Genomic DNA, 22383 nt, shown 5'->3' on the forward strand with positions numbered 1-22383 from the left:
CGCAGTGTCTTTGACTCCTTCTCTGTGATCAGGCAGGAAGTTTTTTCTGGGAGTTTGGGCTTGTCAGGCTGAGCTGGTGCTGAGACTGACTCAGGGCAGCTGCCGGGATCATACGCTTCAAAGTTGGGGGCAAGGAAGGAGCTCTCAGGGAATTAATCTGCCACTGTTTGGTGTTACTCTCCTTGCTAATACCTTCTGGACTGGCTAAACCTCACCTCACGTGGTTTTGTTTCCCTTCCAGGTGGTTGCAGTGGTCATACAGGTTCAGCTGTTTTTGTTAACTTTGTAAAATGCCTGACCTTGGATTCTGTTATTTACATCGTGTGGCTGCACGAGAGAGAGGACAGGTGCCTCCCGTCGTCTTCTTTCTGCGTCTAATTATTTTATCATGTCTTTTCTTCTGCAGTTCCTCCCTAATGTAAACATCTCCATCTTTCCGTTCTTGCTCCCTTTGGGAAATTTTCAAACCCCCAATTATTCTTTCATTCCTGAGCTTCTGCCAGATCGTTTTTAAGAAGTGCACTTTTGAAGTTGCCTTTATAGGCTGACCTGGGAGGATGCATACTCGGCTTTCAGCAGCCTGGCAGAATGTTTGAGCTTGTTAATATGAAATGCGGCGCTTTTGGCCTGGCCGTTACCCTGACATCAGAAGTACCTGGCACTGAGGTTTCCAGAACGTGGTGAGTTTTAGAAGATGTTAACGGGGCCTGTGCACGAAAGGCCGCGTCCTGGACTCTGATCCACCACCTGCCCGTTGTGCAGTGAAAGGGGCACATGGTATCGAGGCAAAGCCCTGGCCGATGGTGCCTTGACTGCCCTTCCCAGCACCGACTTGGCCTTCTTTCCTGTTTTGGGTTTCACTTTACGTTGAGACTTTTTGTTTCCTTCCTGCCCGCTCTGTGGTTTTCTTCCACATCTGTCATTTGATGGCTGAGGTCTTTATCCACAGCATTCAGCTGATGATAGACAGTCGTTTCTTTTCTTACCTTATTAAAGCTTTTGGTATTAACAGAGCTGAGCCTCGGCACCCTGGTGTCCGACCATTTGTGTGCTCTGCCTGTTAAGATGCTGGGTTGGACTCATTATCAATTCACAGGGCCTAATGATTTCCTGTCCCTTGGTGTCATGCGGTGACACACCTGTGCTGTATTTCAGGCCTCACCGGAGCTGCTGTAATTCGAGTTCCTTGTTCTTTGGCACATTACAATGTTTTCCTCCTGCGTACCGTCTTTAGAATTTCAGGAGGATGGATCGTGCGTGTATTTCCCAACAAGCCTTCCGCGCAGGGGTGATGCTAGTCAATAAAGTGATTGACACAGAACGAAACTTATTTTGCTAAACAAACTCAACGAGTTAATTTCAATTAAGCAGTAATTTGGAGCAAATGAGAAGATAAAAGGTGGCCGCTGCTCTGTGGGCGAGGCGGCTGTGGTGTTTGAGCCACGATATTAGAACTGGCTCTGAGCTGTTGCCTCATTGCAGCTATTTACATTCCTTAATTCTGACTAGGCTTTAACTATTAGTGGGACTCAGCAGGGGAAGCAGAAGGGGACTTAGGTGAGGGAAGCAGAGGCACTGCTTAGAACGGCGCGGAAGAGGGTCCAAAGTCAGTAGAAGGAGGTTGGCTGCTCGCATTACTTATGTATTTTCACCTGGGGGCCCCCTCCCTCTGCGCTGCCCTCGCCCGCTGCTGCACCAGCAGGGGGTCTCTGGCTGCCAGAGGAATTGGGTTGGGACCCACTCCTGACAAATAGCTGCGGTCATCAGGAACACAGTGTTCTCACACATGAGCCTGCGTGACCCAGCTCCTCGCAGGTGAGGAGAGCCCCTCCCCTTCGGCGGCCGAGCAGCCGTGTTCCCTTCGGTTCAGACCTCCCTTCTTGTCAAAATGACTCAGATTTCCATTCAGCCTGCTACTGGTACGGGACAGGGCTTCCCCAGACTCGGCAGCAGGAACTCCTGCCGTTGATGTTCAATATGGCTACTCAGTCCTTTTCCTCATGTGCAGAGCACAAGCTTGTTCTGCCTTGTCTTTCTGCTGCAGCTTTCCTTCTCTCCCTGCCTACTGAAAGTGCTCTGTGCGCTTTCCTGTAGCTGGGCAGCGGTGGGAGGGGGGCAGGTGACAACTGATGGCACACACCTCATCTGATCTGGTTTGGGCCTTGTGCCTTCTCCCATGCCACTTGTATTGCTTTAAGGACAGAGTTGAGATTTTCCTGCTATTATTTTCATATAAACCTGTAGCTGAAAAGAGGGAGCTGGACGCTCAGTAGCATTGGCTGATGCTTGAGCCTCTCCTGGCAGAGCAACTCAATCATGTTGTTGGTAAGTGCTCTTAAATGAGCTTGCTTCTGCCCTCCTTGAGAGTTCAGCTTGTAGGTGACTGCTTGTACCCTGAAGTGGGAGTGATGTGAAGGATGCTCTCAGCCAGCTGACAAGTCCAGGTAGCGGGGCCACGGTTCCTGGGGGGCTGCCAGCAGGAGTACAAGCACAACGCAAGCTCCCTGTAGTAAAGCAGAGGAACATTAGCTGGGGTCGAGGTTCTGTCCTCGAGTGAGCTGCCAGCGGCGGGGAGGCGGCCATCCCCCACCCTGGCAACAACCATGGCTGTGTTTTTCCGTACTCCTGAGGGAGCGAGCAGCGTGAACTCCATCCAAAGGCTTTATATAAGCTACGTGCCTTAGAAATACTATAAAGAATCTAGGAGCAGAGGTTGGGGGGAAAAAAAAATAGAGATCAACACCAAATAATATCAATTCTTTCCTTTATTTTCCTTCCCTTTTTTTTGATCTTTTTTTTTTTTTTTTTTTTTGGTTGGTACTGCGGGCTCCAAACAGCCTCGGTTAAAGATGACATCATTTTCCTTAGGCTAGTTGTGGAAACAGGCCATGGTTAGCGCAGGATCGTGTGGGTCGTCCATCCCCTCCCCCCCCCAGATTAGCCTTCATTCTGAGAGGCAGGTAATGACTCGTTAACAAACACCACACGTAGTCTGGCCACACTTCTGAATATTGGTTGCTATTTAAAAAAGTACAACGTTTGATTCTGTTGATTTAATCACAAAACAAAACACAGGAATGGAAACACTCATTTACATGACTATTGCTTATACACCTAAGATGATGAGTTGACTACAAATGGCCACACGTAGGCCCTTAATGAGAGAGAGTGTGTTCTTAGACCATACCAAGGCAAAACAACCATTCAAGGCTGAACTAACGATGCTGTGCTTGAATTCACCTTTAGGTCATGGAAAAGGACCTGGGGGGGGCTTTAAGGGGCATGATTAAATCTGGCTTTTTACCTCTGTTACAATACACAGTTTATAAATGGCGGGGGGGTGGTGGTGGTGTGTGGGGGTGTCCTGAGGCTGAACACAGCTTTTACATAAGCTGCAATGTTTTCTTCTCTTCTTAAATCGCACACTAAAAAAAACACATAACATTTTTGCATGCACGTCTTCAATACACTGCACACACGGTGGTGTGCAAGGGCTCCTGCAAAAGGCTACATAAACTCAGAGAATTTCTGTATGCTGTGACAGTTTTATATAATGTGTAGTAAATACTAGTGAAGTTCTGTTAAATATTTGTGTAAGAAGCGGTATTCTGGTAATGTAGGGGATGGCTAATTAATGTAAATAGCTGAACTGTAGAACTGTAAAAAAAAAATAATTTAGAAAACAGGTAATTATACAACCCAAAACCTGATTCTCATTTTCCTTTATCTTGTCTTTTAATTCAAGAGTTGACGCTTAAGTTAAGACTCTAGGAATGGCTTTTCTTCTGTTTTTTAATAAAATAGCTCGTACTTCATTGAAGACATGCCAACTTTGAAACTATAGAAATAATGTAATTTCATTTATTTTCTCTGCAAACTCTGTCTATCTACAGCTCCAGGCATAAGCTTAAACGCACCTGGTCAAGCCCGGGGAGGGGTGGGGGTGTTGCTGCTGGAAGTGCTGTGTGTCTGGTTTTGGACGTGGCGCGATGGAGAGGTCTCCTCTCTCTCTTGAGATAGAGTTGTTCTCCTGTAAAGAAGAAGGTGAGGGACCGGGCATCTAAGGGAACAAGAAGCATTTTTGAATTGAACAAATATTTCCAGCCAATCTGGTCTATTGTAACCGAGGACTGTGAGGGTGAGGATGCCTCTAAGTAAGTTCAGGCTTTTGCTTGAGGCGGTGCTGTCTTAGGGGGAAAGGTGAAAGCACGTGATTTCAGCATCCAGCGACAGCTGCTGTCCTCAGTTTTCTCACAGCCAGCCAGGTCAGGTGCTGTGCTCGTTGCTCGGCGTGCAGCATCTCTGTTCCTTTCGCTAACCACCTGTGGTAGCGGTCAGGTCGGGCCTTTCAGAAAAATCCCACACTCCCCCTCATTTCACAATAAATCAACCAGGCAAAAGTTCTTCCTCCCACATTGACGTTTTTAAGTGAAGGTTTGTTTTGGTTTTTTTTCCCTCCACATACATGGTAGATCTCGATAGAAAGCATTTAACAGTGTGCACTAACAAACTTATACAACATATACATTACATATATATATTTTTATATATAGAATGTTCTATATACAAACATATACAACTTTTTAGATCTCTACAGACTACAAGAAAATTGATAATTATTGTCACAAGTGGTGAACTTAACACAACAGAAAGAGTAATTTGTAACTGCCTGGAAATATGTGAAATACCTAAGAGTGGAAAGGAAGGTACAGCTGTGACCTGGTGGGGAGTCCTAGAGAAAAGTTGCTTACACGTTTAAGTATGAAAAATTGTATGTTTGAGGGATGCTAGATGCTCATTTTTGTCTTGCATAAAAATGCAACTGGAATCTACTGGCAGGCTTGGGGTTCTTCCCCCTACCCCGGTGTTAAGCTAGAGACCGCTGGCAAAGTCAGCCAGGCATTGTGTAAAAGACTTGTTGAAGCCCCTTTTCTCTCTGGGCGTGCTGGCATGATTAGCAAATAATAAAAGTTGCTCTTAAATTTTTACATTTGATCCTCAAACGAGCCAGCGGCCCGCTCCAGCTCCAGCCTGAGCACACTTTCACTGAGAGCACGGTAATGGGGATCTTTGCAGTATCAGTGACCTGCGGGAGGTACAGCAGAAAACTCAGGTGGAACTGGGTAGCTTCCGTGCCATTGGAGTGACCCAACCGCGGCCTGAGCACCACGTGCTACTGCTCACCCAGACTGTGTTCTTAAAAGGCTGACTGTGTTACACCAGTTTATAGTGGAAACCGGCCTCGCGGGTGTGCAAGCGCCACACGGGACCGGGTGATGGCCTTCCCATCTGCGCCAGGGCAAGCGTAGAGCTGGGTACAGAACAAACGCTGGTGGGGCGGCCCTGGCTTGGTGTCAGTGAAGACGGCTTAGCTTCGCTGTGAAAGCAGAGAAGGCAGGAAGAATACGGGCTAGAAAGCTGGTTGGAGCGTTTGAATGATCTGCTGCCCCAAAGGATGTTGTTGCCCAGAGACTAGTGGTTTTGGATTGGAGGCCAGAGCACAGGCAGCGTGAATATACATTTAAACAGAAGGCAGAACTGCTGTAATGTTGGTCTCGTTTATTTCTCAATCTAGATGCCTGGGTACAGCGATGCTTTCCCTCACACGCACAGGGGCTGCTGGGAGGAATTCCCCAACCCAGTTCATACTGGCATCAGAGTGGTGAGTTTGCTGTTTACACACCCAGAGAGGCAGACAGCCACTCTGGTCACAGACAACGCCGAGCCCTTAACTCTCCGCAGAACACTAGGCAGTGCTTGGGCTTTGACCTTTTGCCCAGTAACGTTCTACAGTTCTCACCATTACAGCGCAGTTTCTCCTGTGACAGAGAGGAACTTTGGGTCTCCTTCTGCAATTGAGTGACACTTGTCAGGGTGTCATTTTGATTTTGCCCACAGAGACATGTAGAAGAATGTAAAGCACAAAATTCCTGTTGTGCTACAAGGCTAATTTGAAGCTTAATGCCTCAGATCTGTTCCAACCCTTTAACTTGTGCAGCTGGGATGACAGCGCAATTTCCTGGACTCCATTTTATTATAAGAAAATGAAGGATATGGGAAAGGCATCGCTAGGAGAGATCATCAGAACACTGGGGTGAGATAAACGCCAGTGAAGTTAAGATCAAGTCAGGAGGGTGACGCTGCCGGTCTGCATCAGTGTCCGTCAGGACACCTTGAAGGGACAGAGGATGTCTCTCTTCTCATATAGAAAAGTTTTAAATGCTGTTCTTCCTCACTTTCCTTTTCTAATCTGAAATTACGTCCAGGCACATGAAAAGAAGCCTTTGGTGCCCTGTTTCCAAGCCAATCTTGGAAAAATTTCTAACTTAACAGTTGACCTGTGTGGTGTGGAGGCTCCTGCAGGCTACTGAGACTGCAGCACACCCATGGACTAGGGCTCTATTCGATAAGACAGGTAACAGGTTCTACTTACTGTTCTCTTCTGTAGCTGCAGGTTGGAGAGTTTTCTGCAGCGTTCACTGTAGAAACCAAACAAGCTGCTTTGAAGCAGAAGCAAATTACTTTTAGCAGCATGAGAGCAGAAAAATGAATTGCGACGCACCCGGGGTGCCATTTTATATATGTGCCAATTCAGCATTGTATGTTGACCCTTGTTTTTCGTGCTCCTCTCCTGGCCCATCGTTTAGTCTTGCTGCTGTGCTCTCTCTCCCCCAGCTTTAGGGGGCTACTGTGCAGTTTCCTTAGCATAATTTCAACTGACCGCTTGAGAAAAATCGTGGCTCTGCAAGCTGCTAAGCAGCTTCTGTGAGCAGAACTTGACAGGACTCCCCAACTCGTAGCCCTGGGCTTTCCCATCTTGCCTTTCCTAACTTGAAGAAGCGCTTTCCTAAGCTGGTTTTCTATTCCTGCTACTGAGAAATAAGGCAACAGAGTGATAGAGACACCACAGGGATGAAAAATGTCACAGCCCCCTTCAAGGACAACTGAGATTAATCTAGAGCACGCTTGTAAAAGTGCAGAGAAGGATGACATGTCGTGTGCTCTGAATTGGAAATAAGCCATCTATGCTCATGTTTTCATGGCATTTCAGATAGGGCCTGTCTAGCTACTTGAAAAATCTGTAAGTTTGGGGCATTTTGGGATTTTGAAGTTAGTTATTCTTCTGGTAGGAATGTAACAGCAAGGTTGTTTGAGGGAAATAAATGGCAGATAAGAAAGTGCAGCTCAACTAATTTTTATGTTGAGAACAGTAGCAAACATGCTTGAAATGTACTGGCTTTTTGTAATGTCACTTTTAAAAAATAAAGATTTTTACCATTTAAGGTTTTTTTTTTTTTTGCTCAGAATAGAAATAAATCCCATTTTTCTTCGGTCACAACATGCTTTCTTTTTCTCTTTTTTTCTTAAGATGTCAATTAGTCATGCAAAGTTTTATAAGTGCATTAACATTCGAGTTTGTACAGAATATTTTTAACCAGACGCACTCCCCACAGTTCGTACCTACAGCTTCTGAAAAACTACATGCCACAGTGATGGTTGAGTTCCTTTTGGAAAAAAAACTTGGCTACTGCATGAGCCAGCCAGTGGAGTAAGACCCACATGGTTCTAGCTTCCGTCTCACGGTCTGTAAAATTTCTCCTTGACTCCCACTGCGATGACTCCAATAACAGTAACAGGAAAACATCTTCTAGGAGAAAAAAACTGTCTCTGGCCAGTGACTGGTGGATTGGGGAATGAATGTTGCTTCCCTGAACCGTGCTCTTAACAAAGCCACAAGCAGCGGCTCCGGAAGTCTAAAACTGGTACCACTTTTTGTCCTTGTATTTCAGCATCACCTACAGAAATGGGAAACAAACAAATGGGTATAAACCACAGCTCTGCAGGTGAGGTATCGCACATGACTTAGGCCCATTAACTGTCACAAACTTTGTAAGTAAAAAAGGAGGAGCGATGCAGTGTCATCAGGTCTTGAGTCCACAGAGACCTTCTATTTAAGTTCATAATTGTTATATTAAAAAAAAAAAAGTTACCCACTATTGCTGTTCACGAAAAGATTTTTCCTGAGGATCTTTAACTACTTTTCTTCTGCAAAAAGTAGAGAGGTATGGGAATAACCAGGAACTTGGTTTTTTACTCCTACAGAAAGAAGCTTATCTATGGAGCAGAGTAGATACACCCTGAGTATATAAACCTTTTGCATTTCAGGGCATATTATTTCTGCATATTTTTGCCTCACACTTACTTACAAAAACCAGTAAAAATGTAACATTCTTGTCCAGAGATGTGGTGCATGTTAAATGAAAAACATGCATTTTTGGGGAAGCATTCTTTAATGTTTTCTCTCCAAGGAAAATCACTTTAGTTGATTCCTAGCTTTAACAGCGTGGGATGGAAGAGCTCGAAGCACAGAAGCCGTCTATTCCAGGCAAGCCCTGTTCTATATAACTATACCCCAGTGTTGTACTAGAAACGTTCTCTTCTTCCCAATAAGATCTGTAAAGGTTCCTGTATACACATCCACCTACCTGTTTCCTGCCCTACTGCATAGTGCAGCACATCTAAGTAAGTTGCTTAAAAAAAATCATAATAAATTAGCAAGAAAGGCGAGAGATGAGAAGGGCCGTGTCCTAAATTCAGCGGCTAACAACGGGTGCTCCCTTATGAAAGCATGAAAGGAAGGGGTGTGCAACCCAAGTTTACTTTCAGCATTCTCCTTGTTTGGGGGCAGGAAAAAATGGTGTGTCGGTTACCACGAGTACACCTGAAACTACATGATGGGGTGATTGGGGAGCACCGCGTTTGACTTTCCCAAAGGGAAGCAAGGGCTCAGCTGCAGCGTTGGCAGGTCCTTGCTGTGGGTGGGTGGTGACAGGGCCCCTACCTCATGTGCATGCTTGGAAAACGCCTCTGCGCTGGCCATCATGCTCGCAGTCTTCTCATCCAGCTCTCCCAGTTTCTGTCCTCTCTCATCAAGGGCAATGCGTGCACGAGTCAAGTCCCCAATGACTCCTCCTGCGGCTCCTCTCACCCCTTCGATTCCACCCGATCCAGGGATGTGCTGGGCAAGGCTGCGAGAGGCTTTTCCTGCTGTGGCCTCACCAACTGCGAAGGAGAAATGGACAAATGGACAGGAATGAGTTCCCAGCTGTGGCTCTGTCAGTGCTTCTCATCCTCAAGCTGCAGCCTCCCCGCAGTGATCCCATTTGATATGCAGGTGGCATGTGTGGAAGACTCTGGTCTGTGTGACAGAGCAGTCATGGGCCCCACCACTCAGCTGCCTCCAAGAAGCTGCCAAAGGTGAAGGAATCATGGGAAGGCAACTGAGGACCCTCCCCTCTCATGAGATGGCATCTTTATTTTTTCATCAATGATCTAAATCTTGTGTACCACTCCATTCCTAGATGGCAAGGGCAGGGGATCCCTACGAATTAATTTCTGAAAAAAAAACCCGCCCAATAAATTACTTACAAAGCTCCTCTCTGTCAAAGGCTTGCCCACTTCCTCCAAAAAGTCCTTTGAGAAAGCCTCTGTTTTGGGCTTCTGGTGTTTCCACAGGAGTAAACAAATCCCCAAGCATGTCCTAGCAAAGTCAGACAAAGTCCATATGAAAAATTAGTGAGGTAAAAGCAGTTCTATGTGTTTTCTTTATTTGCATTAACAAGCGACATGCACTGGCTCTAATCAACTTGTCTGAAAAGAGGCTGTTGGGTGAACAGTAGTCAGTACTTAACATTTGTGTTTCACGACAAGCAAATACTTGGCCTAACTAGAGTCAGTCATGCTTTCAAAGGGACTTGGTTTGTCACTGCCCAGTCTTATGTTCATTACCACAGAGAAAAGAAATTATAAGCAGTACAGAGTGAAAATGCCAATGATAAGAGACCACATTTTGCTTAGAAAAAGCAGAGGCGACACTCTAATTGAGTAAAAATTTGTTGTGAATTACATGTTTTGCTTTAGTGATTATCCAGGCAAGCAGGGCACAGTCACTCTGTTTTCTCTTTACGGCGTACCTGAGTTCAGTGCTTTCTAGCTGTTCAGAGAGTTTGGCTGGTCGTTCTTTGTTTTGTTTTTGTGGGATTTTGGTTTGGTTCGTTTTTGGTTGGTTGGTTGGTTTTTTTGTTTTGATTTTTTTTTTTTTAAGCAAAATCCCATCACCTCCCATACTACCTCCCCCTGCCCTGTTACCGAGCATGTTGGCGGTGCCATCAGTAGTGCTAAATAATCACAGCTGCTAAAGGCACTGTCATGGTGCCAGATCTTGGAGCAGTCAACCCAAACAAATGTCAGGCTCAGATTTATTTGCAGCAGTACTAGGGTAAGTGGGCTCTCCGGAATAAAACTGATAAAGAAAGCATGCCGGCCCATTAGTGTTTGAAACCAGCGAGGCTGTGTGCACCGAGAACAGCTGCTGCCCTGTTGCTCAGCTCTGTGTTTGCTCATCCAAGCCTCAACAGGCAGATACAGCTGTTGTGCTGCCCAGCGCCCTCGGCTCCTAGGAGGCTGAGTGCTAGGACAGGGCTGTGACTCACACCTCCTGCTCCTCTGCACAGTCACCTGCTCTGGGGAAAAAAATTACTGCAGCCCTTTGAGCCTAAGTGGAGGCTCTGATGCAGCCTGGCTTTGTTTTCCTAAGCAGCAGGTGATACTGGGTCATCTGCTTTTTCTACACATAGAATGACTGTGCCAGCCTTTTACTGTCTTCTTTGCATAAAAGCCAAGATATAAGCAGCCCCAGTCCGGCAGTACAGAGAAGCAAGGGCTGTATTTCCCCTTGGTTGGCTGTTGTATGATGCCATTAAGGTTAATTTTATTTAAAAAACCAAAAAAATCTAGCTTGTAACAGCCTCTCACTATAGGTCCGTATTCTAAGGTATATTGATAAAATCTTTTCATCATTTTAAAATTGGTTCCCTGTAAAATAATCTCTTCTCCAAAGTGCAAAAGCTTGCGTGCAGTGCTCACCCCTCACGGTGCTTTTTCAGACTTGAGACAGACACTGCTGTGATGGGAGTTGAGCAGCTCAGCGCATGTTCTTCCCTGGGGCATAACGATTCCCGGCAGGACCATTTCTTTCATATTTCTAGCCTAGTTCACTGCTAATTATATAACCTAGAACTTATCCCTCCTCTTTTATTCCCTTTTATTACTCATGTTTCTCCCTGTAACCTCTCACAATTTGTCCTCTTCACTAAATGACATTTTAATTTGCATTTTCATTGTAAAAAAAACCCAACCCAACCCAAATCTAACATTGTAAAGAGCTTTTGCTCAAAATAATTTATTTTAATTAAACCATTTCTATGTAGCTACTGTATTTTAATGTACAATGGGAGATTCTTTCCTTATGTGGAAGAAGGGGAGTACCAATTACAGGAGCAAAACCAATGGTAAATAATTAAAAAATGTATTAAAACAGAGCGTAGTTTTTGATACAAACCACACTGTTTTGTCTCATGCTCCCGCCTATCTACTGAAAGCTGCAGGTATTAAGGTATTTTTAGACTTAAAATAAAAAAAAACAATAAAAATAGGGAAAAGAATTAATATTTTCACTGAGGCAGTTGGACACACGCTGGCACCAACTGCTGTAGCGGCTATCCATTTTAGCTTCCCCTTCTTTCCCTTCAGTCATTTTTAACAGTTGGTCTTTCCTACGGTAGGCCTTTGAGCAAAGCAGGCTGTGCAGGGTCCCGTCTGGGCACAAACCTGCCTCTGTACGGAGCCAGCAGAGATGGCAATTACGTGCGGGCAGGCTGTAGGCTCGGGCCAGCCATTAGGGCACAGGAGCAAGGTGACAGCATCATGAAAAAGTCCAAACAGTGACAGAGCTGCTGACCTCTCTGCTACTTTGGCAGCATTCAGCCAGGGCAAGTGGAGAGGAACACAGCCGTCCTGCTCCTGCAGCACAGCCTTCGCTTCAGCTACTGAAAATCTAGCAGTGAACACGTGGCAATTTACATCTGGTGAGTCAGGCCACAGGCCCTAAGTACAAAGGCACCGAAGTAAGAGTTTAAGCCCTACCTGCAGATTGTCACACATCTCCTGGCTGTACGTCAGGCGCTGGATCTCTGTGGGAGAGCTGAGATACAAAGCTTGCCCTTCATTAGTGAAACAAAAGGTCCGCGCTATCCTCATGTCTGTGACAGGCAAATAGTTGATGTCCAGCAGTGGGCGAAGGCTGGGCAAGCTGAAGAGAAGCAGATACCCAGGTTAGTCACCAGCTGCCACACACGGTACACCTGCTCTGTGTGGCTGCATTTTAAACCAACACTTAAGTTTATGCTTTTCATAACTGGAATAGCTAAAGTGCAGCTCTAAGCTCAAAAATTCTGCCACAAGCACGTTACCTTCCCGTCATACTTTGTTTCCCTGCATGGAGAAGTTTCAGCTGCCTTGCCGCAATGACCCTTGGGCTACTGCATCTGTCTGGATTTGGGATGTGCACGTGACATGGTACGGCTTGTGCCACGTGGCTGGGCAGTTTGCAGAGTAAGGCCCGCCACCACTTATCCCATGGGCAGCTGCGGGAAATGGCATGGCAGGACCCTACTCGCACCCTACAGACAAAGGCTCCAGCATCAGCTTTGCTGTCCTCCAGCTTCTCCCAGTTCATTGTTTTGGACAGCACTTTCCAAAATTTAAATGGCCTGGCTGAGGAAAGTGGGTGTGGCAAGGCGAGGGCACGACTACAGGGCTGCTGCACAGTCAGGTCAATGGTGGAGATGACAGGGAAGGGAAACCAGGTGCTCCGAGCGGAAAATCTTCTGAAATGGCAAGAGTGGGACTTTCTGCTTCACACTGGATAAACAGTACCCTTTCTATGCCTGACGTTTCCTATACTCGTCTCTACCTGACTTACCATAACAAAGCAAAACTAGCAGGCTCTTCTTTTATGACAGTTAAAAATCAAGAGCCACCAATTGTTATGGGTGGGGATTACTATGAAATAAAGGAGTTTGCTTTGCTGTGCAGCTGCCTTAACTCCCCACGTGGAGACAGGCCAAGGCACAGGTATAGCAGTGGGCAATGCAGGGCATTAAACGCACCCACCAGGGCATTAATGCAGAGCATCAGACGCTCTGGAGCAACACAAGCGGAAGATGACGACGGCACTGTGCCACCTCTTTGCTTAGTTTTGCCACAAGATTAGTGAGATAAGTACCTCAGTGTCATGATGTGCCCATTGGCACAAAAGCACGCCAGACAGACGCTGTTACAGAGGGTGACCACATCTGCTCGCAATAAAAAGGACGTTTCGGTGATGTTGTGGACATAAAGACATGTTTGGGAAGGCAACGAGAAGACTTTGGCTTGTTTTTCTGAACAAATGACTGCAAATTGATGATCACCCATATCCTGGGAGGAAGAAGGGGAATGCATGACAAGTTTCCTTTTTCTTGTTTTTTCACTGTCGTCAGCACTGTGTGGGTCCCTCCATACTTCATACGGTGGGTGTGTCAGTGTCCCCACGCAGTCCAAGCACGCGAAGGTCAGCACGGCTCCTTTCAGTGTCAGAACTGTGCCTGCAAAATGTAATTTCCTCTCACTGGCACTGGCACCACAATGAAACTTGTTGTCAGTACTGTGAATGCGTGCAGCAGAGCTGACGTTCAGCTTTTGTGAACAGAGCGAACAGGTTAATCTAGCTAAGGTGACAAGTATTCCTTGCTCACTTCTTCCTGACTGCACAAGAAAGTGAACAAACAGGCTGCCAGTACTGAAAAGGTCTTAGGCAGCCTAAATCAAATAATCTACACAATACATGCATTGAATTCCAGAAAGACAGGCTGTTGTTTAACTCTACATTATACTAGTAGGGTATTCATTCCCCAGCAGTAAAATTGCTCTCCTCAGTCTGGTAACCTTCTGGCATTGTTTTTTTAAACAAACCGGGGGTGGGAAACCTCTACTTCTGTGCATCTTCTGACTTTTGTCACTATTTGACTTTAAACATACTAAGAGCACACTGCCTCTCCTCAGACCTGACCTCTCTCAGCCCTCTGTTCTCTCTGCTACACCATCTGTCACTCACTCGGCCAAGGATCTTTCCTGGTACATCAACCTGCCAACATTTTTGTTTCCTTTCCTGAACTTCCTTCTGCTTCACTGCAGCTTTCTGATAGTAAGACAGCCAAGCTGTTCACAGCATCCCAGATAGTATTGCTTTAGAGTAATTTCACAATACGAAGGAACTCTGCTAATTTCCCTTTCCTTACAGGAAATGTTACTTTGCCCATGACACAAGGTAATCTTCGTCAATAACACAACCAAAGCAACTCAATTCATGAAGCTGCGGGTCTCTCACAAGCATCTTCATTTACCTGTGTGCCCTCTATGTAGCGAGTGACCATTGCTCGACACATGTATTGAGAAATTTCTGCCCAAAAAGGCCATACAAAATCATGCAGTTATTGCCCGTGTTGTACCAAGACAAACAATAAACTGGAAAAGAGCTGCACTCTTACCGCTTGGTGACACCATGACTGGCTCTGACTGCCGCAAATCATCACTGGCAGGCAGATTAAGGGAGAGGATCAAGACCATACCGAGGCCTGTTCCAACCCAGAGACAGGGAGAGACAGCGGAGTCATTCTTTCGGGCAAAGGACTCCATGAAGTACAAAGCTGTAATTGCCTCCTTTGAGTCCCTGTCGATACTGGACACGCTGGAGCTTCGGGAACGGCTGAAGGAGTTTTCCCTATTTTCTGCATAAATAAATACAAGCAAACAAGCATAAGCTGGCAATCCTAGAGCAGGCACAAGCCTGCAGCAAATACAAACTTCCTGTAGAGTATAGAGAACACAGGGTTTTCGTAACCTGAGCAAATGTTCTGGTACCACCATGATACCAGCTTGCTGCCAGTGTATAAATAAGTGTGGAAAATGCTGTCAGACCTCATCAGTTAGATCTGCATTAGAAATAGCTGCTTATTATGGAGATTAGCATAGACTAATTAGAATTTACAACAGTCTTAGCTCAAAGGACTTGTTCTAAATAGCACGAAATAATTTTAGATCCATATGTTACCAATGCATTTAAAACTAACCCATGTATCTCATGGCTGCAGCACACAGAAGGAGACGCCATTACCAACTTCAGAACACGTGTTCTTTGCTCTGCTCTTGTTCCCCTCGCTGGGACGTTCTAGCACTGGGTTCACAGCCATCGTTTATTGTCAAACTATTAATAACTGCCCTCTAGGGAAAAGACACCCATTGCCAAACTGATCCCAGCATCCAAAACGTCTCAGGGTACAAATCAGCTCTGGCTTCCCAGGGAGCGAAGTGAAAAACCTGCTCTGTGCCCCTGGCAACCACCGCATAGTGAGCCGGCACTGTTCATATTTCCGCCTAAACTTTAGCAGGCAACAGTGAGAGCCAGCTGGAGACAGAGCTGTATTGTCCTCACTGCAAATGCACAGGTACAGAGACACCCTTGAGCTTTTCAGAGAGAAGTACCAATGAACAGGGCCTGACTGCTGGAGGGCTAAGGATCTCTGCTTTGCTTTGCCTAGTGCCAGGCAGGAAGCACAAAGCTGTGCAAGGGAGCTCCTGGCATTAGCAGGAACTGTCGGTGGCAACACGCTGGAGGCTACAAAGCACACTGAGGCTAAAAAGTTAGTGAAGAGTAAAGGAGCCAGAGGGAAGAAGAGAGTAGGGCTGGCTGCTAGCGCAGTCTTTGCAAAACCATTTGTGCCAGTGCTGCTGTCTACCAATCTGGAGTCAAAGATGGGGCTAGATCATTGGAAACCTCTCATGCTCTTCTGCAACAGCAACAACTAGAGGACCAGGACATTCTGGAGATGGAGAAATAGTTGAAGCTATGGTATGAAATTTTTCTTCTTATAGTTCTCAAGAAAAAGCTGTCTCTTCGGAGCCAGTAGAAATGTCGAAAAAGAGGAATACTTCCTGCCATGGTTGAAGAATAAAATTAGAAAAGGGCTTTCTCACATACTGCAACTAAAATTGGCCTAAGCCTCACGGTTGCTGCTCTCCACCAGAAGGAGCAGTTTTGCTGGTGAATCTCTTCTCCAGACAACATATTGCAGCATTGTATTCCCCTACCCAGACTCAGCGCAAACTGCTGAGTGCAAACACTCTCTTGAGGGAAAGACTGGAGAGAACCACGACAAAGTGCTGCTGGAACCACGGCAAGCATTACTACATATGCTACCTGAAAAGCTGGCACAAAGCGATGGGGGCAGATTCTCCCGCTGCTCTTTCACACTTGCCCCAGCTTCTGTCCTTTGAGGGCATCCGTAACTTGTCCAACAAGAGCTTCACAGGATAGCCATCCCTGGCACTTCAGTCCCACTCTCATGGCAGAGAAACTTACATCTACTTCACTTCCAAGCACTGCCTTTTCCTCACCCCGTTTCACCTTCTTCATGCAGGCACTGTTGCAGCTCTCTAGTTCTGGCTCAGTACTGCTAAATGTATCTGCATAAAACTGGGATTGTTTATTCATGTGCAAACACAGCTTCTAATACCTTGAGAATTAGTGCCTCCCATAACCCCAAGCACTTTGTAGTTTTGCAGTGGACTGGTTGGCCCAGCTCCTTCCTAAGCACAGTGACAGCTGCTGGGTAAAGAAGGGGAAGACAGCAGTTTCAAGACAGACATCATCAGGGCTCCACATATGTATATATAATTCCCCCCCTCCAAAGGGTACCTAATATTTAAAAAATATTTTTTAAAATGTTATTGTGTAATTAATTTTCTCTTTAACAGGTGTATCAGTATCAAAGCCACATAAAATTCAAATATGGTGGTGCTCAAACTAAGAAAGATGTTAAAAGGACAAATGCAGTTAGTGTAGGCGACATACACGGAACTTAAAATATATGATGTGCCATTTGCATGTGTCATCAAGCTTTCTCCCTCCCTAAATTAACAAGAAATGTTCCTCACTCCTGTGCAGTACAGTTAACTAATACATCTTTGCAGAACTGACACTAACAGATGTAATCTTAGGGACACTTTTGGGAACATGCTGTGCCATTTTCTATTAAACACACTGCTCAAACTGAAATTCTAAAGACCAGCATGACACATGTCAAAATTTGATGTCATTAAACAGACCTGAACAGCAAACCGAAACCTATGAAAGGCTGCGATCACCATGGGACTTTATTGACTAGCTCTAAGGAAGGTAGAAATCTCTCCTCTTCCTAGATTTTGGGATAAAATTTAGTTTAGACCTATTCCCTGGAACTCCTTTTTTGAAGAGATTATACCCCAAATTCTCTATTTAGAAATAACTCTGTTGTATCCTAGAGAAACATAAAAGCACTCTATCTGGGAAATTTTAAAAACTTGTCATATCCTTTCCCAGCATGATTGCTGTTTTAAAATGATGTCCCATCTTCTAAAAGTTGTCCTGTATGAACACTGCCAATCTGTAGTAATCCTTAACCCAACTGCCATATTTGGGGTTTTCTCTTGTATTTTCCTTTTCTTACTGCATTATGGATGTAGCAAGAATGTCAGCTACCACATCTTTCTGCATGAGTCTGAACCAGGAGCACTTGCAGGTACTCCCTGTAACCTAGGTCAAAGTTTATTTGGACTTGCTGCTTCAGTAAGAGGACAGAACGTTCATATGTGAAAGGCAGATACTCTTCTGCTCCTCAGTTCTCTTTCCCTCTTCTCCTCCTCTGCAGAACATCCTGCTATATAACACTTTCTCATAAAAGTGCTCCTGCCTCTAAATTGCGTCCTGCTTTGAGGGAGTCCAGTATTCCCTTTTCCCCGAGAGGCACATATCCAACACCCAGGATCTCTCTGCTCCCACCTAGCTGTCTCTCTGAGGCATCCATGCACTTTTTCCTCCCCTTCCTCTTGCAGACATTAATTTTTTGGCTTTCCTTTTTTCCAGATAGGTCTCCAGGCTGTTCCTGCAGCTAGTAGCAGAGGAGCTGAGAGCACCATGAGAGGGGTCCAGTGTCCTCTGAGAGGTAATGACTGACTCATTTGGGAGATGCTGCTATTACTTTAGACTATAAGCAGCTCTGAACAAAAGCATTATTATCTGCAGTCAGTGCATTTCAAAGAGCTGCATTCCATGGGTTAAGGCCACACAACATAAACATCACCATCACTACTCCCCTAAAAGCAGTCCTGCTTTCTTCAAAATGTTTTCATTTAGCTCTGTCCTATGCATGGTTTGGGTTAGTGAGATGCAGATGGACACTCAGGAACCACCTTCCTCCACAACACTGGACCGATTGTTAAATTCCAGCTATGAGCAGCAGCATACAAACAGAAGGCTCCTGATTTAAAAGTAACTGCAAAACCTCTAACTTGCTATCCACCTCACTGACAGAAACACACAGGACACTTCAACTCACATGCTAGGATAAAAACGAAGCCAGTGTTTTTGAGTCTTACCTTTGTTCATCCATGTGTGAGCAGTATAGTGACGCTCGTCGTGTGAGAATGTACTGATTCCATGTAATTGCTGAAGCATTGCCCGTCTGGAAATGTAACCTACTGCCACAAAATTGCATGCATTGCAAAAGGACAAGAACAATTGAGCCAACCGTCATCATGACATTTATATGAAAGCAGCCCTGAGCAGTTATTGTCCTAGCTCTTTTCTTGCACAACAAAGCTGTCCCGGTGCAGTGCACTGGTGTCTAGGAGAAGATTTAATTTGGAGTTTGGGGGTTTTCTGAGAATGAAAAAAGGTAATTTGAGTAAATGGTTCCATGTATTTCAACTTTCACCTTTACAAGGCACTTGCAGAGATTTTTTTTTTTAAAAAAAACTTCCTTTTGTTCAGTGAAAATAGAACTGGAATTTCCTTACTATCCCATGGAATTAAAGAAAAAAGGAGGGTGGATACTAATGAAAATATTTATGCCACTGACTTGTACATCTTCAGGGAAATGTTCTGACTTCTCTAGTCTCAGCTGCAGCAAAGGCTTTGTAAGGGGAACACATCCTCACATCTCTACCAAGAAACTGCCATTGTGATTAGTCTCAAATAATGGATTTAGCACTAACACAGAAGCATAAAGTCATTTTCTTCTTGAAGTTCGGAATCATTAAAGTATAAGGATCACTTGTTATGAGGAATGAAAGAATACTACCAGTGGCAAAGATAAACATTTTCACTGCAAGTGTTTACATTCATTACTGGAGAGTTTTGCAACTGACTGTTAGTGTCTTGGATGCTACTTATAGTCCTTTCCTGGTTTTAACGTATCAAGTAATCGATCTGCTCATGAAACATACAAAAATTGACCATTTTTGATATGGAAATTGCTATATTCTGGAAACAAAGTTAAATGGTTTATATTCTCCTCAGTTGGAGATTTCTGAAAGTTTTAATCCCAAATAAGCAGACCTAACAGAAGCTAGTGAAACTATTAAAACATTTGCCAGTTTAAGGATCATCATCTTAAAATTTTAAGAGAAATCTGTCACTTTTAAAATTATATAGTCAGGAAAGCATGCAAAGCTTGAATGCCAGTGTAAACATACAGTAAAGGAATTATACTTCAAACATGAATTTGCATACAGTAACATCGCAGAGACACAGAGACCGGACCATATTACTGGCGGCAATGCTTCAGCAACACAGAGGAGGAAGGGGCAGGAAGTAACGCTGCAGGGTTTTCACACATTTAAGAACACTGCACGATTACTTGGCTAAAAACACCTTCAAACACATTGTAATAGCACCACTCTAAAGCGGCATTCCACATAAAGCAGTTCACTAGAAAGCAGCAGAAGTTGTCTTAAGCACAAACAATGCGATAATAATCTGGAATTCTACTGTGAATGATTTCCTACCAGATCAGCTCAAACAAGTTTCCCTAAAACTATGTTGAAAAGCCCTTGAATATACTGCTTGCAGAGCACTCAAACCAGGGTGGCTATGTCGCGCTTACACGGAGCTCACGCCTGTGGGATGCTTGACCTTCCCTGGAAAAAGTTCTGAACTGTATTGCCCTGAGTTGCTACAGTTATAGCAGCGTGACCTGAATGGCTTCAGACTTATACAAGACTGATGTAAATGATGGCAAATAAAGGCCTGAAAGAGAAAATAGATTCAAGTCCCCAGACTTGGATCTTTATTTTGATATTTGCAGAATATGGAAAAGTTCAGGCTTAGGTTTTCGTTCAGCATGTTTTAAAAACAGAGGGGAACTATTAGGGCAGAACTATTCTTCATATTGAAAGCGAAGTAGAAATAAGCATTTTTATGGAAAGATAAAAATGCAAGAGGTGTTTACAGTAAGAAATCTATCAAACTCCCATATTGTTTTGTGAATCACTTCCCTTTACTTACACAAGTAAACTGTTTTCACCTTCAGATTGCTAAGAGCTCAATTTGGATTTAGGTTATAAATTTGGACATATGTTCTTGAATCAAAGATATCACAATTCTCTAATTGCCAACCTAAAATAGCCATTCTGCTGAAGCATTTTTCATAACATTGATGGTTTGGGAAAGAATGGTATGTGTGTAACTTTCATATGTGGAAGTACCCAAGAATAAGGAGGAGACAAAAGGCATTATAGAAGAAAAACCTTGGGTTCATTCAATGACAAAGTCAAAATAGTTAATGTTATAATGAAGCAAGTGAAAGCATTTTAAAGGACACTTTTTGTAGCCTCTCATAGAGCCTCTGCTTGTGTAACTGGAGTGTAGTTAGAAAAGCTTTGCGTTAAAAAAACCCTTTGGAACAGCTATTGTCACATAACTTGAACAATCTCAGAATACTCCTATACTCTCCCCTAGTTCTCTACTCACAACAGCCCACCACCTATTCCATTCTGCCACAGAAGTACCAGGAACCACCCAATGGTGTGTTCTGCTTCCAAAAATTTTCCAAAGATTATATCAGATGTAGAAACTGTAGAAATTGTTTACGTTGATCTGAAGTGATTTCTAGTGAGAAGAAAAATGCTGTAGTTGAGCATGCAGTGCAAAACACACCCTCCAAATTCAACAAGCCTGGAGAACAGTGTGAAATTAGCTTAACTTGGAATCAAATAATCATTTAAATTAGAACTGACTAGATATTCAGTGAATGCAAGAAGAATTGAATTTTCATTTAGCTGGTTGTTTTAAAAACAAGGAAAATTTCCAGCTTCTTGTTAGAAAACAAGTGGATCCTAACATCCTACTAGAACCTGACAGAAAATGTCCTCCAAGGAAAAACTGAACATGAACTCCGTCTAGCCCAATAGAGTTGGAATTTAGACACCAGCAGCTCATGTGCATCCATGCAAGGCTCTTCTCCATTTCTTCCCAGGCCTTTCCTGGTCATAAGACATGCTCTTTCACAAGGCACCTCAGTCTTTGGACCACCTCCCCCCACTGCTTTTTCCAGGGACATAGGGCATTCCAAGTTCTGTTGTGACCAGGGTTAGGTAGACACACACTTTAACTCCACTTAAACCTCTGACGGAAATGAGTGGCTAGATCCAATAAAGATTATGATTCAGTCTAAATGACAACAGCTCCATGGCTTTTTGCAGTCTGGTGACTGTAGCACTGAACAGAAAGCTGGAGGTTGTAAGCTGGTGACATGAATCAGTCTAAAAGGACTGACTCCATCCATCCATGCCTTCTGCATTTGTGGCCACAAGGTATTATGACGAACATGACTCCCCTGGAAGCTGAGCCCTTGATGGCTACAATGCTTAGCTGAGAGGCTGAGCCTAAGGCTTCTGGCCCTTCTAGTCTGGTTTTTTATTTACTGTGGACCTAATATAAAACAGGAATGTGTTCTGGGGAACTTGAACACCATTGTACGGTGTAGAAACTGGGCTCCCTCTTGCCATAACCATCTACTTTTTATGCATGTCCTCTACCAGACCTCCTGGGCAAGTGGCATGCCCCATCTATTTGGTTAGGACATCCCCTCTCAGAAGCACCCTCTCTCAGACTGCATCCTAAAGGGATGGACTGAGGCTGAATTGTCTCCTTTACTCTCAGGACCAAGTTGCCATTATTTTTGATGTGTCTGTATCACAGGTAGACTGCACTTTACCCCTTGCTTACCTTTAAAATCTCTCTACATCTCCTTTCTAAAAGGAAGTAGGAAAATAAAAGTTTTTGGTTTTATTTTATCTGCAGTAGAAAACAAGCACACACACTCTTGTCTCCACCATAACTGAAAAAGAACTTAGCACTATGGCCGAGTCACTTCTGGAAACAATTATATTCCCCATGAATAATCTATGGATCTTATAGTTCAATGTTCAAACTGGATACTTTGAAACAGATGTGAAAACCTTAGAGAAGATTATGGCATATCCTTCCTTGGAACACTTGCTTTTTTGGTGCCAAATGTTTTAGTACAGCCATTCAAAATTTGCTATTCAGAAATCTTTGAGTTTGCAGTGCCCATTAGACCAGAAGTGCTGTGATTTTGCTCAATACAGGAAAAAATAATTCCA

The 22383-nt window shown here is 44.3% G+C and overlaps 1 protein-coding gene across 2 annotated transcripts in view; it reads right to left on the minus strand.

Annotated features, from left to right (window-relative positions):
• Window positions 1–3778: 3778 nt before the first annotated feature.
• The window catches only part of STXBP5L (syntaxin binding protein 5L), a 210132-nt gene continuing 191527 nt past the window's right edge, over window positions 3779–22383 (minus strand). For both annotated transcript variants that reach the window (XM_064465600.1, XM_064465593.1), the window contains 6 exons: window positions 14430–14669; window positions 13127–13487; window positions 11986–12151; window positions 9430–9541; window positions 8843–9063; window positions 3779–7796 (listed from right to left, as the gene is read on the minus strand). In XM_064465600.1, the coding sequence (XP_064321670.1) occupies window positions 7755–7796; window positions 8843–9063; window positions 9430–9541; window positions 11986–12151; window positions 13127–13487; window positions 14430–14669 (1142 nt within the window). In that variant the 3' untranslated portion in view covers window positions 3779–7754. The remainder of the gene's footprint in view (window positions 7797–8842; window positions 9064–9429; window positions 9542–11985; window positions 12152–13126; window positions 13488–14429; window positions 14670–22383) is intronic.

This window comes from Phalacrocorax carbo, chromosome 1, assembly GCF_963921805.1.
Source record: "Phalacrocorax carbo chromosome 1, bPhaCar2.1, whole genome shotgun sequence".
Classification (NCBI taxonomy): domain Eukaryota; kingdom Metazoa; phylum Chordata; class Aves; order Suliformes; family Phalacrocoracidae; genus Phalacrocorax; species Phalacrocorax carbo.